At 39.0% G+C, this 17,302-nt stretch overlaps 1 protein-coding gene across 1 annotated transcript in view; it reads left to right on the top strand.

The window, feature by feature from the left end:
* CAMK1 (calcium/calmodulin dependent protein kinase I) overlaps nucleotides 1-17,302 on the top strand; it is a 339,090-nt gene that overhangs the window by 216,862 nt on the left and 104,926 nt on the right. The window contains exon 3 of the mRNA XM_053720980.1: nucleotides 15,608-15,739. Coding sequence (XP_053576955.1) covers nucleotides 15,608-15,739 — 132 coding nt within the window. The remainder of the gene's footprint in view (nucleotides 1-15,607; nucleotides 15,740-17,302) is intronic.

Genomic DNA, 17,302 nt, shown 5'->3' with positions numbered 1-17,302 from the left:
GTTAAGTGTAGACAGCTCCCATAGGAATCAATGGGATGTCTGGCAGCAGCGAACATGAACTTTCGCTATGGTCAGACTCCCATTGATTCCTATGGGATCTGCCGCCTCCAGGGCGGCGGTTTGAAAACCAGGTACGCTGGGCCGGAAAAGTGCTGAGCGTACCTGCTAGTTTTTTGATAACTAGCAAAAGTAGTCAGATAGTGCTGAACTTGTGTGCGGAACATCTGGAGTGACGTAAGAATCGATCTGTGTCGGACTGAGTCCGGCGGATCGAAGCTTACGTCACTAAATTCTACTTTTGCCAGTCTGTAGGGCTTGATAACTTAGGCGAATCAGCCTTGCCACAAATACGCTGCGGAATTCCAGTGTATTTGAGTTTGACGGCTTGATAACTAGGGGCCTGTGTGTGTTGTTTGTTGTATGAGAGTGTGTGTGGTGTAGGTTTTATGAAAGTGAGTGTTGTATGAGATTGTGTGTGGTTTGCATCAGAGTTCATGTGGTGTGTGTTGTATGAGAGTGTGTGTGTGTTGCTTGAGAGTGTATGTTGTATGAGTGTGTGTGTTGCACGAGAGTGAGTGTTGTATGAGTGTGTTGCACAAGAGTGAATGTTGTATAAGTGTGTGTGTGTGTTGCATGAGAGTGAGTGTTCTATGAGAGTGTGTGTGTATGTGTTGCATGCTAGTGAGTGTTGTATGAGAGTGTGTGTGTGTTGTATGAGAGTGTGTGTGTATGTGTTGCATGCCAGTGAGTGTTGTATGAGAGTGTGTGTTTGGTGTGTGTTGCATGAGAGTGTGTGTGTGTGTTGTATGAAAGTGTGTGTTTTATAAGAGTGTTTGTGTTGCTTAAGAGTGAATGTTTTGCATGAGAGTTTGTGTGTGGTGTGTGTTGTGTGAAAGTGTGTGTGTTGCATAAGAGTGTGTGTTGTATGAGTGTGTGTGTTGCACGAGAATGAGTGTTGTATGAGAGTGTGTGTGTGTTGCATGCAAATGAGTGTTGTATAAGAGTTTGTGTGGTGTGTGTTGCTTGGTAGAGTGTGTGTTGTATGAAAGTGTGCGTGTGTTGCATGAGAGTGTGTTGTATAAGTGTGTGTGTTTTGCAAGAGAGTGAGTGTGTGTGTGTTGCATGAGAGTGAGTGTTGTATGAGAGCGTGTGTGTGTTGCATGAGAGTTGGTGTGTGGTATGAAAGTGTGTGTTGCATAAGAGTGTGTGTTGTATGAGTGTGTGTTGCAGGGGAGTGAGTGTTGTATAAGAGTGTGTGTGGTGTGTGTTGCTTGGGAGAGTGTGTGGTGTGTGTTGTATGAAAGTGTGTGTGTTGCATGAGAGTGTGTGTTGTATAAGTGTGTGTTTTGCAAGAGAGTGAGTGTGCGTGTGTTGCATGAGAGTGTGTGTTTGGTGTGTGTTATTACATTTTACAATACTTTAGAGTTTGACTACAGTCAGTTATAAAGTATGCAAACATTTTAGTCACAGCTATTTTGTATATTACAGAAATTTTCAGACCAAGCAAAAAAATAGCATCACAAAGGTATGTGGTATCTATTGCACTGGGTCTTGGGGAAAATTAACCATGTGCTAAATATCTGCGGCATACTTATGGATTCTTTATCATTTGATATTTTTCATATCAGATTAGGCTAAAAGCCTTTCCACCTTTCTCTCTTCTGAACGTCAAAGATCTGTAGTAGCCTATTAATCTACAGGGATTTTATTGAGTTAGTCTTGTCAATTTCCTAACAGTTTAATTTGTGATATTGGTAATGCAGTAAGCCTGGGTATTGCTGATCACCTTATCTGAGGCATGGTAACATGCCCTTTTAAACCTGCCAAGCGCATCACACTTTCTTTTTGTATAGTATCTTGGTAGCGATGCACTCTAGACCCTTGGGTATCCTGGCACATCCAGGCACTGTCCCTGGAAATGAAAGTATCCAACAGCAATTTCTCTTGCTACAGTAGTCAAGGATCATCTCCTGGGTAGAGTTGTAGCTTGGAGATGTCTTTTGGCTTTTTATATTTTAGTTTGGACTCTAGGGACCGATGTATATTTTTGTCCCTGTTACAGCTGGGATCAGAGAGGATAACTCGGCAAGTTTGCATCTCTGTGTCATTTATGGTGAACAAAAATATCTAGATGTCAATCTGTGTCATTTTAACTGTTGTTTTTACCGAATTACAAAAGAACTACATAAAAACAAAGTGTTTTAAAACCATCACTTTATTAAAGGGCCGTTCTAGTAAAAAAATGGCATGCTCTAATCCTTTATCTGTTATCGGTCCTGCAGTAATGTGTGGTTAACCCTGCAATGAGGTTAAACATACAGTAGAAATATCACTCAGCACTCGCGGTGCACTGCTGGTCCCTAGCGGAAAACACCTCTGATCCAATCAGTAGCGCTAGTTCCACATCTGAGTCGTGCGACTAGAGTTGCTGATTGGATCAGTGGCGAGTTCCGCTCGGGACCAGCAGTGCTTTCATGAAAGAGATATTTGCACTCCACTGTGTAATACCAGCGCACGCTAATGTGCGCTGGTATTACAAGTTCATAGCAATGCGAACACGACTTTGCATTGCTGGAAAGCATTGCACTCAGAGACGGCATCAGAACTTCAGCGCAGCGAAGGGGGTAAGTCACGCAGCGATGGCAGAAATTTTAAATATATATTTATATGATTATATGCATATATATTTACATGTATAAATAAATATAATTGTATATAGGCACATACATCTATATATTTACTGGGAACACACTGTTCCTATAGACTGCAATCTAAAGGCACTTTTCAGTGCCGTTTGTTTTCCAACAGCCCACTCCCACCAACTTTAACCCCAAAATACCGCTTAGTGTAGTAATTTTATTAAAAAATAAAGATGCTGCTATCTTTATTTTTTAATAAAATATGCTAGACAGTATTTTGGGACCATTTGGGGCACATTTATAAAAATTAACCAAAGATCAGGGGCGCGATCCGATAAAGATCGTAGTTTGCGGCGCAAGCTAGAGAATCCCCACCGCCCGCAGTTTCAGCTCGCAACTCGAGCTATCCTATATACGGCGCCGTCAGAGGCTAAAGTGCCGTAAGTCTGACAAACCAGAGATGTCCAGAAATCTGCGTAAGTACAAATTTCTGGAGTCGCCAGTGACTTACGGCACTTTAGAAACTGCCAGCACCTACAAAACCTGACTAAAGTTATTAAATCTCCCGTACTGTCTAACACGCCTCCCAAACATAACCCGACATGTCTAACCCTCTATCCACTATCCCCCCTCACTATCCTAACAATAAAAAATGTATTAACCCCTAAACCGCCGCTCCCGGACCCCGCCGCCACCTAATAAAGTTATTAACCCCTAAACCGCCGCTCCCGGACCCCGCCGCCAGCTATATTAAATCTATAACCCCCTAATGTGAGCCCCTACCCCAACACCTTCTACCTTACCTACCCCCTAAAGTGAGCCCCTACCCCGCCGCCATCTATCTTACCTACCCCCTAAAGTGAGCCCCTACCCCGCCGCCATCTACCGTACCTACCCCCTAAAGTGAGCCCCTACCCTGCCGCCATCTATCTTACCTACCCCCTAAACTGAGCCCCTACCCCGCCGCCATCTATCTTACCTACCCCCTAAAGTGAACCCCTACCCCGCCGCCATCTATCTTACCTACCCCCTAAAGTGAGCCCCTTACACCGCCGCCATCTACCTTACCTACCCCCTAAAGTGAGCCCCTTACACCGCCGCCGCCATCTATTTTAAAAATATTAACCCCTAATTTAATCCCCCTACACCGCCGCCAGCTATATTAACTATATTAACCCTAATATATACCCTAATATATCGCGGTTGACAGGTAGATAGACATTGCGCATGCGTTAGGTGTTAGGTTTATTTAGCAGGTAGTTTAGGGAGTTACGGGGCTCCAATAGACAGCGTAAGGCTTACTTCGGCTGCATTTTGTGGCGAGGTGAAAATGGAGTAAGATTTCTCCATTTTCGCCACGTAAGTCCTTACGCTGTATATTGGATACCAAACTGCGCTGGTTTGGTATACCTGCCTATTGCCCAAAAATCTACGGGCAAAGGCAGAAATATACGAGCGTAACTTCTAGGTTACGCCGTATATAGGATACCAAACCAGTGCAAATTTTGGCGTCGCCGGCTTTTGCGGGCGACGCTGCATATTGGATCGGGCCCCTGATCACTGATTATTGATATAAGCGCTAATTGCTACCACCAGCACTTGTAATGGCTGTTTATTTATTGCCCGTTTGCGGACGTGCAATATTTTAGTGCTCCACTTGTATTCTAGCCCCTAAAGCTGTTAAAATGCTGCATTGCTACTTGTATCTCTGCTATTATATGGAGACCAAGAGCAGAGTTAGTATTTAACATTTGCATACTAACTGCCCCTGATTAGACAGTATAGGTATTTGCCCTTTTGTCCTGTGGTAGTTGTCCTGGGAGTTGGTCTTGCATTGTAAATATCTGCCTGGATTTGTAGGCTTGGTTAAATCAGATACAAGGAGTTTGTTGGTCTTATTAGAACAGCAGAATCAGAACCAACAGTGCTTGTCGCAGGAGAGAGCTGTACAACTAGCGATGCTGATTGGCTTAGTGGCAGTTTCCACTGTGGACCAGGAGTTTTTTTGTGGCTCTTGGGTGGTACTTTACCTATGTGTTTATCCTGTTTGGGGGGATAATAAATACATATATGTGTAGGCTCAATAGTGATCACATCACATGCTGTAATTATTGAGAGCAAGTTTTTTCACTATATTAACCCTTTAAATATTTTCTAGAAATCAGCATAGAATTTGTAACTGGTAAATTGGCAGGTTAATCACCCATTAACTCCTTTTGGATACCAGGGAAATCTGTCCACCCCTGGCACCAATCCCAGAAACGTTTCTCTTTTTATTGTTTTATGTATCCTTTATACTTAGTCTTTCTTTTTTGTTTCTGATTATTTATTTGCTGGTGAACGATTTCAGTTCTTGTATTTTCATTTCTAGGAAAACTAACTGAAGTTCTATAAGTAGAATGAGTTAAAATGCAGGTTTATAAATAACAGCGGGCACCGCTGCTTTGTAGACATATGGATCACAAGATTTCACTGCCTCCTCATTTTATGAAGAGGACTGAAACTCTGCCAGGAAAAGTGGAAGACTCTGGAGCGAGCTGGGGGTAGCCTACGACAAGGGAATCCTGTGGAAGCCAATACATATACAGTACATTAGCACACAGCCAGCACTGCTGGCCAGCTATTCATGTAAATGTCTGATTGAGGATCTTTTGAGACAGAGAGACTGGGTTCTACTAGATTTGAAGGGTTCTACTTGTTAGAAGAGATGATCCTAGCCATTGTCCCTTAAAGTATATATCAACAGTTAAAGAGAAATAAAATTGCTAATACTGTAATGCTTGCCTGCATATAACTATGTGTTTAGCATCTGCAATGTTGTTAAACACATCAGCTCCACAGCACCCTAGCTGTACACCTATGGTGAGCATATGACAAGAGGCATGCGTGTAGCCACCACTCACCAGCTAGCTCCCAGTAGTGCATTGCTGTATGGGAGCCTATCTATCAAAGTAAATTTGATAACAGAAATAAATTTAAAAGTACATAAAAATTGCATGCTCTATCTAAATCACTAAAGTTCAGTTGAATCAATACAAATAAATAGAACTATATTTTTTATAGCAATAATCAGTCTATCATTTTAATGTTAGGTTAAATTGAACAGTGAGAGAAAGAATAACAACAAAAAATCGAGAAAAATACATTTCAAAAAAGTTATACATTGATTTGCATTTTAATGAGTGAAATAAGTATTTGACCCCTTTGCAAAACATGACTTAGTACTTGGTGGCAAAACCCTTGTTGGTAATCACAGAGGTCAGACGTTTCTTGTAGTTGGCCACCAGGTTGGCGCACATCTTAGGAGGGATTTTGTCCCACTACTCTTTGCAGATCCTATCCAAGTCATTAAGGTTTTGAGGCTGACGTTTGGCAACTCGAACCTTCAGCTCCCTCCACAGATTTTCTATGGCTTTAAGGTCTGGAGACTGGCTAGGCCACTCCAGGACCTTAATGTGCTTCTTCTTGAGCCACTCCATTGTCATGCTGGAATACCCATCCGCAACCCATTTTCAATGCCCTGGCTGAGGGAAGGAGGTTCTCACCCAAGATTTGACATGGCCCCGTCCATCGTCCCTTTTGATGCAGTGAAGTTGTCCTATCCCCTTAGCAGAAACACCCCCAAAGCATTATGTTTCCACCTCCATGTTTGACGGTGGGGATGGTGTTCTTGGGGTCATAGGCAGCATTCCTCCTCCTCCAAACATGGCGAGTTGAGTTGATGCCAAAGAGCTCGATTTTGGTCTCATCTGACTACAACATTTTCACCCAGTTCTCCTCTGAATCATTCATATGTTAATTGGCAAACTTCAGACGGGCCTGTACATGTGCTTTCTTGAGCAGGGGGACCTTGTGAGCGCTGCAGGATTTCAGTCCTTCACGGCGTATTGTGTTATCAATTGTTTTCTTGGTGACTATGGTCCCAGCTGCCTTGAGATCATTGACAAGATCCTCCCGTGTAGTTCTGGGCTGATTCCTCACTGTTCTCATGATCATTGAAACTCCACAAGGTGAGATCTTGCATGGAGCCCCAGACCGATGTCGATTTAAAGTTATTTTGTGTTTCTTCCATTTGTGAATAATCACACCAAAAGTTGTTATCCTCTCACCAAGATGCTTGGTGATGGTCTTGTAGCCCATTCCAGCCTTGTGTAAGTCTACAATCTTGTCCCTGACATCCTTGGACAGCTCTTTGGTCTTGGCCATGGTGGAGAGTTTGGAATCTGATTGATTGATTTCTTCTGTGGACAGATGTCTTTTACACAGGTAACAAGCTGAGATTAGGAGCACTCCCTTTAAGAGAGTGCTTCTAATCTCAGCTCGTTACCTGTATAAAAGACACCTGGGAGCCAGAAATCTTGCTGATTGATAAGGGATCAAATACTTATTTCACTTATTAAAATGCAAATCAATTTATAACTTTTTTGAAATGTGTTTTTCTAGATTTTGTTATTTTGTCTCTCACTGTTCAAATAAACTTACTATTAAAATCATAGACTGATCATTACTTTGTCAGTGGGCAAAAGTACAAAATCAGCAGGGGATCAAATAATTTTTTTCCCTCACTGTACTTCCATTTTCAAATTTTACACAGTCTTTTTATATTCACACTTTGTGGGTAACAGGGTTCTACTGAGCATGTGCACAAGCTCACATGGTATCCTTATACTAGTCTGTGATTGGCTGACGTCTGTCACATGTTACAGGGGGCTGGAAATTGGGAGCAAAAATACATTTGTCAGAAAAAAATGTATTGCTTATTTGAAATTCAGAGTAAGTGCTATTGCCTTGTCTTTTTAGTATGCACCTGTTAATTATGTAATTATACTGCATTGAGTGGTCCTTTAAGTATTATTAATTTGTTATGGACCCACTAGCCGGCCACCGCCTAAGCCACACCTACTGGAGGGAACTGTTTGGAACTAGCCCATGAGGAGGGTGTCGCTAGACCTGTCCCTATCCAAGCTTCTTCGTGAGCTTTGGTCGGTTCCTTGTTTCTCTGGACTTGGAGCTGCTTCGCTGCATTTACTGTGCATATGCCAGATAGTGAAAGGGGCGCCCCTATATAATAAGCAGCGGTATGACTTACAACCATGTGACTGGCTACTACGCCTGCGCATAAAAAAAATAAAACCGCCCAGAGCTCGGGGCAGTCGGCTGGGACGTCCATAGATTGATTTTCAAGATATTTTTTTCAACATTACAATAATATTACAAGCATTATATATGTACTGTATATATCATGTACATGTGGGGTTTTTAAATCTTGAAAAGATTTACTGTCTCAAAGTATTTTAAATTGATGGTGAATTAGAAAATGGTGATTAGAAAATGCATTATTACTTACAACCGACTCCTGGGAATCTACCGCTCACTGACTGATAGGGAGAACCCCACAGGAAAATAATGGTTTATTCAGAACAGGAACATTCATTAAAAAAAATAAAAAAAACACTGTTGATACAACTTCTTTTTCAGATGGAATAGAACAAATAATTGAGTGTCATATCCCTCTAATATGTGATTATCCCTTTAACCATTCTATTCTCCAAGATGTAAGAACTGCATTTAAAGGACCAGTAGATTTGCATAATCAACAGATGCATGATAAAAAGACAATGCAATAGAACTTAGTCTGAACTTCAAATCAGTAGTAGATTTTTTTTCTGACAAATTTCAGTTATGTCTATTTCCATTCCGCCTGTACCATGTGACAGCCATCAGCCAATCACAAACGCATATACAGTACGTATATTCTGTGAATTCTTGCACATGCTCAGTAGGAGCTGTGCACATTTTGTTAATGTAAGTAAATTGGAAACTTATTTAAAATGTCATGAGCTATCTGAATCATGAAAGTTTAATTTGACCTGAGTGATCCTTTAATGCACATTTTTATATAGAAGAAATAACCTGTATGCTTTTTTTATGTGTTATGAATCTAACAGTACATGATTAAACAAACTGAAACAAAAGCAGAAGTATTGTATATGTTTGCTATGTGTGCTAATTACATCTTTTTTTTGTTCCTATTTTTCACTTGCCTCATCAGGAAATGGTGTGAATGCATTCATTCTCATAAAGTTCAAATCTTATGGTGAACGTCTGGGGAATTTAGGGGTTATTATTAGGAAGTATAATGCTGTTTAGTATTTTAGCATAAATATTATTCTAATGGCAGGAATTCAAAGGGGAATTCTAGTGCAAAAGGTTGTAGAGTTCAATAATTTCACAATAGTTTTATTTATATATATATATATATATATATATATATATATATATATATATATATATATAATATATACAGGATATATATATATATATATATATAATATATACAGTATATATATATAGATAGATATATAGATATACACTTTTGTTAAAATAAAAAAAGCATAGCCTTTTGATTGGTGCTTGCACATTTTGCACTCACTTGACTGTCAATCAAGACCATACAAGGAACACACACACCATGGGCGTGTATAATGATGCAGATTTCTTGGGTTTTGTTGTTTTTTTTAAGCTTTTTTATTGCAAATGTATTTTTTTTTTACCTTTTCATAGTGCATTTGTTTCAAAGTTGCTTGGCAAACTATTCTGTATTCTATTTAAGTTTGCAATAAATTTGCAATAAATTAAAAGAACAGTAAAGTTAGCATTACACTTTCATGATTCAGATGGAACATGTCATTTTTAACAACTTTCCACTTTACTTCTGTTATCTAATTTGCTTAATTATCTTGGTATCCTTTGTTGAAAGGCATACCTTGGTAGCCTCAGGAGTAGCAATGTACTTCTAGAAGCTAGCTGCTGACTGGTTCTTGCACATATATATCCCTTTTGTCATTGGCTCAACCAATGTGATAAAGAAACTACTTTACATCCCCTAAGCCATAACTCACTCTCTCCCCCCCCCCCCCGCTTTAATATCAGACTTATATTCCATCTCCCTTACCTCCTGTGTCCATTCCCTTTAGAATGTAAGCTTGAGAGCCACTGTACCTGTAGCCAATTTGTATGTAAATGAACTACTATTGATTGTGCCCAAGGGTAGGTCATTCCTTTCCTTGTATTGCACTGTTATGCACGTACCCTTATTGTACTTGTCTGTGCATGTAATGCATCTCAGCAATGTTATGAAATTTGCATATCTATATTGTGTGTTTACTGTATCTTTAAAGGGACATTGTATACTAGATTTTTCTTTGTAGATGATCCACTTATATAGCCCATCTGGGTATGTTTTTGTAAAAATGTATGTTTTTGCTTATTTTTAAATAACATTGTGCTGATTTTCAGACTCATAACAAAGCCCCAAAGTTTTAAATGCATACTGATGTATACAGGCTTCAGACTTCTTCTGTTTGTATAATGGGTCTTTTCATATGCAGGGGAGGGGGAGATTTTGCCATCAGCCCCTTCCAGGCTAATCTCATTAACAGAACTAAACTGGGAGCTTCTAAGTAAGTTTTTAAAAGGTTTTATACAGGATTTTTTATATCCGTATCTGTGCATATTTTTCTTTATAATAGTGTCTATTAGATGCAGTTAAATGAAAATTGGTGTAACAGAGGGCTTGAGCCTAGGAGCCGTAGTATCTGGAATTTTACTTCTTCCTGCTACCTATGTAGATTATTCTACATATCTATATACAAACACACTTGTCTGGCTCCTATAAAATGTACAGCTGACTCCTTAAAGTGATGATAAATCCTAGGGTTTCAAAAGCACTAGGATTTACGAGCACTAAAAATAAATAGCACCTTCAGTAATGACTTTGTAAATAAAAAAGTGTGTTAATCGTACTCTTTCTGTGCCGCTGCATCGTCGCTAAACTAAGCGCCTCCCGTTCCCACAGCACAATGCTCTTATTTTGAATGAGGTGACAATTCCACCTCTAAGCCAATAGCTGAGCTAGCACTGCTCTTGGCTTAGAGATGGAAATGTCACCTCATTGAAAAAAGAGCGCTTTGCTGTGGGCTGCCGGAGGCGCTTAGTTTAGCGAGGATGCAGCGGCACAGAAAGAGTAAGTTTAGTACACTTTTCCTTCCATAAGTCAGGGAGAGTCCACAACTTCATTCCTTACTGTTGGGAAATACAACACCTGGCCACCAGGAGGAGGCAAAGACACCCCAGCCAAAGGCTTAAATATCCCTCCCACTTCTCCTATCCCCCAGTCATTCTTTGCCTTTCGTCACTATAGGAGGTTGCAGAGAAGTGTCAGAAGTATTGGATAGTCCTGTAATGGGTATGTTCCCTTCAAGAAAGGACTGGAGTTTTAAGTAATCATTTCAACCTCTCAGTGAGAGCATTGATGAAAGTTAGAGTCTGGAGATGCAGGGAAAGTTTTTCTGCGAACCCATCCAGACTGTCGCTAACAGCTCCTGAGCAATTAGTGTTGACGAGTTTCACTGCTTGCTGTTACACACTCAAGTCTATGTCAGAAGTGCTGTGCCTGTTCCACATCATGGATCCTGGAGGGTAAGAGCATTTTTTTATATATACACTTTAAAACGCTATACAGCGTCACAGTGTGGCTCCTTTATTCCTCGATAGGATCAAGGGTTAATATCTCATTCAGGGAAATTATTTGAACAGCTTGGGGATTTATATCTGCTTAATGTGAGATTTTTTTTGGGCTCATAGACTGTGTGTCTTTTAGCTTGGAACAAGGTTTCACTTTCGTTTTTGAAGTGTTGCACAGCTCATAATAGCTTAGCGCCCTTTTTCATAGCAGGGGAAGTCCTATCTTACGCACCACGTGACCGGGTGCAGTCTTTTTCATTTCCTAAGATCCTGCTGCAGACAGGAGAGCGTTTTCACTGTTAGCTGTCTGGGTCTAGGAGGTGGTGAGTGCCCCAGTCATTGGGAGTATTAAGGTGCCGTTTTTTAAATAAAAGTGTTTCTTTTTGTTTGTCCTTCTGTGGGTATATACAAAGCTATAGAGGACTCTGATACTACATTAGAAGGTTCCGCTCCTTCTGTACTGATTAATAATTCCTGTTTATATTGTGAGGAGGCTGTGGTTTTGTTCCATTTGCCTAAACACTGTTTTAAAGTCTAAGAAGGGAGACAAGCCTGCTACTACTCATAGCGCTATTAGCCCTTCTGAGTCGTCTACTTCTCAAGAATCTGGGTCACGAGAAATTACTACCCTTTCTACATTACCTGCTCCATATGCAGTTTTTTTTCCAGTGGACTTTACCGCGCAATTGCAATCAGCTGTGTCTGTGGCCCTGAGTGCCTTACCTCACTCTAACAAATGCAAGAAAAAGGTTTTAAACATAGTTCTCCTGACCTAGAGTCATTTAAATATTTGTCAGATTTAGCTACTATATCCCAGCTATCTGGGGATGAGTTAACCTCTGTAGCTCCAGAGGGTGAACTTTCTGAGTCAGAGACTTCAGTTTCTAAACCTCCTTCAACGGAGGAACCCTCCTTTTAGATTTAAAATTGAGCATCTGCGTTATTTATTAAAGGAGTTTCTGTCTACACTAGAGGTTCCAGAGGCTACACTCCTTGAGGAACCTAAGATCCCTAAATTAGACAGGGTTTATGAAGATAGGAAGACCCCTCTGACTTTTCCTGTGCCAGTTAAGATGGTGAACATTATTAGTAATGAATGGGAAAGGGTAGGAACTTCTTTTTCCCCCTCGTCTACTTTCAAAAAAATTATTCCCGGGCCGTGACTCTCAATTAGATTTGTGGGGCTCCATCCCTAAGGTGGATGGCGCTATCTCTACGCTGGCTAAGCATACTACTATCCCTCTGAAGGATAGTTCTTCTTTTAGAGAGCCTATGGATAAGAAAATGGAAACAGGGTTTTTATTTCAAGCTGTAGCTGCGGTTGCTGGAGCAGCTACCTACTAGTGCGACACTCTGTCGGAGCTCATTGAGGTGGGAGTCCCCTCGAGGATATTCAGGAGAGAATTAAAGTACTGAGAATTGCTAACTCTTTCATCTATGAAACTGGCTTTGCAGTTCTAGCCTGCCGGGCTCTCTGGTGGGAGTCTTGGTCTGCGGATATGACTTTTAAATCTAGGCTCCTTTCTCTTCCCTTTAAGGGGAAGATTTTATTCCATCCAGGGCTGGACTCCATTATCTCTACAGTTACCGGAGGGAAAGGTGCCTTCCTACCGCAGGATGCATACCTTCACATCCCGATTCACAGGGTACATTTTCAGTTACTGAGGTTTGCTTTTCTGGACCAGCACTTCCAATTCATAGCTCTTCCGTTTGGCCTAGCTATGGCTCCAGGGATATTTATGAAGGTTCTGGGGGCTCTTCTAGCCATTACCAGAACACAAGGTATTGCAGTAACGCCTTAAAAAATAGCACCAAAAAAATCACTCCCCAAAAGTTTGACAAAGACTGGTGGTTGAATTAGTGCATGGAAAGTGTTAAAATACCAGCATTTCAAATACACTAGGGTGTCTACTTTTCAAAAATATAAGGTTTGATGGGGATAAATTACATTGGTCGGCTTCAGAAATGCCCCAAATAGGACATGGGTGCATGATGACAGATGTGAAAATTCCAAGTTGGTAAACTGGAATGTGCACCCTAAAAATAAGGCCTGACACACCTATACATGGGTTGTATCACTGTACTCAGGAGATGTTGCTGAACACATATTGGGGTGTTATTTGGCAGTTAAAGTTCTCAGTAAATGTATTCTTAAATTGCTATTTTGTCGCCATTTTGTTTTGTTTTTTTCAAATTTTGGCATAGATTGGTGGTAAAATGGTTGCATGAAAAGAGTCAAAATACCCCAAGTTTAACACCTTATGTTGTTTTCTTTTAAAAAATATATACATGTGAATGGTTATTCAGGGATTCCTGACAGATATCAGTGACAATGTAACTATCGCTAATTTTGAAAAAGAATGGTTTGGAAATAGCAAAGTGCTACTTGTATTTATTGCCCTATAACTTGCAAAAAAAAGCAAAGCACATGTAAACATTGGGTATTTCTAAACTCAGGACAACATTTTGAAACTATTTAGCATGGGTGTTTTTTAGTGGTTGTAGATGTGTAACAGATTTTAAATTATAAGATATGATGAAAATAATGGTATCTTTAGAAAATCAATTTAATGGCGAGAAAAATGGTATATAATATGTGTGGGTACAGTAAATAAGTAAGAGGAAAATTACAGCTAAACACAAACACAGCAGAAATGTAAAAAAATTGAAAAGTGCTGTGGTCACTAAGGGGTTAAAGGAATATGAAATCCATTTTTTTTTTCATGATTCAGATAGAGAATACAATCTTGCTTCATTCTCATGTTATTCTTTGTTCAAGAGATATCTAGATAGGTACGTTGCACATTTCTGGAACTCTACATGACAGGAAGTAGTTCTGCCATCTAGTGCTCTTGCTAATCTATAACATTATTATAAAACTGCTGCCATCTAGTGCTCTTGCTAATGTATAACATTATTATAAAACTGCTGCCATCTAGTGCTCTTGCTAATGTATAACATTATTATAAAACTGCTGCCATCTAGTGCTCTTGCTAATGTATAACATTATTATAAAACTGCTGTCATCTAGTGCTCTTGCTAATGTATAACATTATTATAAAACTGCTGCCCTCTAGTGCTCTTGCTAATGTATAACATTATTATAAAACTGCTGTCATCTAGTGCTCTTGCTAATGTATAACATTATTATAAAACTGCTGCCATCTAGTGCTCTTGCTAATGTATAACATTATTATAAAACTGCTGCCATCTAGTGCTCTTGCTAATGTATAACATTATTATAAAACTGCTGCCCTCTAGTGCTCTTGCTAATGTATAACATTATTATAAAACTGCTGCCCTCTAGTGCTCTTGCTAATGTATAACATTATTATAAAACTGCTGCCATTTAGTGCTCTTGCTAATGTATAACATTATAAAACTGCTGCCATCTAGTGCTCTTGCTAATGTATAACATTATTATAAAACTGCTGCCATCTAGTGCTCTTGCTAATGTATAACATTATTATAAAACTGCTGCCCTCTAGTGCTCTTGCTAATGTATAACATTATTATTACACTGCTGCCCTCTAGTGCTCTTGCTAATGTATAACATTGTTGCAAAAATGCTGCCATACGCGTGCACACTCCTGAACTTACCTTCCTGCTTTTCAACAAAGGATAACAAGAAAACAAAGAACATTTCATAATAGACCTACATTTGGAATTTGTTTAACATTGTATGTTCTATCTGAATCATGAAATACCTTTTTGGGGGTTTTATGCCCGTTTAATCCCTTTCTAGCTGTTAAAGGGACAGTCTACTGCAGAATTTGTATTGTTTAAAAAGATAGATAATCCCTTTATTACCCATTCCCCAGTTTTGCAAAACTAACACAGTTATATTAATATACTTTTTACCTCTGTGATTAACTTGTATCTAAGCCTCTGCAGACTGCCAATCAGTGCCCTCTCATAAGTAACTCCGCAGGAGTGAGCACAATGTTATCTATAGGGCACACACAAACTAATGCCCTGTAGCTGTAAAAAAAAAAAACTGTCATATGCATTCAGATAAGAGGTGGCCTTCAAGGGTTTATAAATTAGCATATGAGCCTACCCATGTTTTGCTTTCAACTAAGAATACCAGGAGAACAAAGCAAATTTGATAATGAAAGTAAATTGGAAAGTTGTTTAAAATTACATGCCCTATCGGAATCATGAAAGCTTAATTTGACTAGACTGTCCCTTTAAACACAAAAATTATATGCAAGCAATAGTGCTTTAATAAAAGAATAAAATGCTCTAATACGCTACAGCATATTTGTTTTGTGTTTTTATGGGGGGGGGGGGAATAAGGTATGAGACTAGTTACCAAGTGGCTTTTGTATCAAATAACTGGTATGGTTATATAACATCTGGGTCAGTGATAACCAAATGCTAAATGTAACTATGTTTTACTTGTTTGCATAACTTTTCTGTATGTTTTCTTTTATCCACAGCGGAGCTTTTTCTGAAGTGGTTCTTGCTGAAGAGAAGAAAACCCAAAAACTTGTGGCCATAAAATGCATCCCCAAGAAAGCTCTAGAGGGGAAGGAGACCAGCATTGAAAATGAGATTGCCGTATTGAGGAAGTAAGTGTATTTTATTTCTCAGCCTTCCCTATTAAGGTCTCTGGTGTGTTGTCTTTTTTCAGTCTTAATCTGCACATAAGTTCCCATTTTCTGAGTGCGTTACGGTGTTTGTGTTGGATACGGAGAGAAAATATAAACCATAATTGTTTACAATAAAACATGGCAAAATACACACAATGTTTATCACATTCGCAGCATATCAAACTCTCTCTTTTGGCGACAGTTGCAGCTGTGTATACAGATGAGATTCATAAACGGATATTGAGATTAAAGGGACATTAAACCAAAAACTTTTTTCATGATTCAGATAGAACATATCATTTTAAACAACTTTCCAATTTACTTCTATTATTGATTTTGCTTCCTCTTGGTATCCTTTGAAGGAGCATCTAAACATATTGGGTGCGCCAATGAGAAGACACATATATGTGCAGCCACCAATCAGCAGCTAGCGCCCAGTAGAGCATTGCTGCTCCTCAGCCTCACTAGGTTTAACAAAGGATCCAAAGAGAACAAAGATCATAATAGAAGTCAATTCGAGAGAGGTTTGAAATTAAATGCTCTTTCTAAATCACGAAAGTTTAGTTTTGACTCTACCGTCACTTTAAAATTGAATGATTCTAAGCAAACACTTTTTTTTTCTTTTAAAGGGACAGTCTACACCAGAATGTTTATTGTTTAAAAAGATAGATAATCCTTTTATTACCCATTCCCCAGTTTTGCATAACCGACACTGTTATATTAATATACTTTTTACCTCTGTGATTACCTTGTATCTAAGCCTCAGACTGCCCCCTTATCTCAGTTCTTTTTATAGACTTGCATTTTAGCCAATGAGTGCTGACTCCTAGGTAACTCCACTTGTGTGAGCACAATGTTATCTAAATGGCACACATGAACTAACACTCTCTAGTTGTGAAAAAATATAAAAATGCATTTGGATAAGAGTCGGCCTTCAAGGGCTAAGACATTAGCATATGAGCCTACCTAGGTTTAGCTTTCAACTAAAAATACCAAAGAAACAAAGCAAAATTGATGATAAACGTAAATTGGAAAGTTGATGAAAATGACATGCCCTATCTGAATCATGAAAGTTTATTTTCACTAGACTATCCCTTTAACTTTTCTATTTACTTTTATTAGAAAAAAAAAATAAAAAAATATATATATATATATATATATATATACCAAGATTAGCAAGTAAAGTTTTGTTTTTATATTGTACACACCCTATCTGAATCATAAATGTTTCATTTTTAATATTGTGTCTCTTGAATGTGTAATACCAGTGTTTGTGTTGACACAGTTTTTGCTTATGATTTTATGTTTGAAAATAATTAGTGTGTTTATCAAACGATAGGACAATCATAATGCAAATATACATAAAGAGCAATATCACATTTAAATATTATTTTGCGTAGTTAAACTGCAATTATGACAGCTGGTCACTATGAAATGGAAACCCTCATTGACATAATGGGTGTTTCAGAATTTGTGACTATAAACATCTGACAAAACCCGATTCCATGCTGTTAATAACTTTCCAGTAAGTCATATTATTAA

The sequence above is a fragment of the Bombina bombina genome, chromosome 7 (assembly GCF_027579735.1).
Source record: "Bombina bombina isolate aBomBom1 chromosome 7, aBomBom1.pri, whole genome shotgun sequence".
In the NCBI taxonomy this organism is placed as follows: domain Eukaryota; kingdom Metazoa; phylum Chordata; class Amphibia; order Anura; family Bombinatoridae; genus Bombina; species Bombina bombina.
This window is presented reverse-complemented; position numbering and strand designations above follow the sequence as displayed.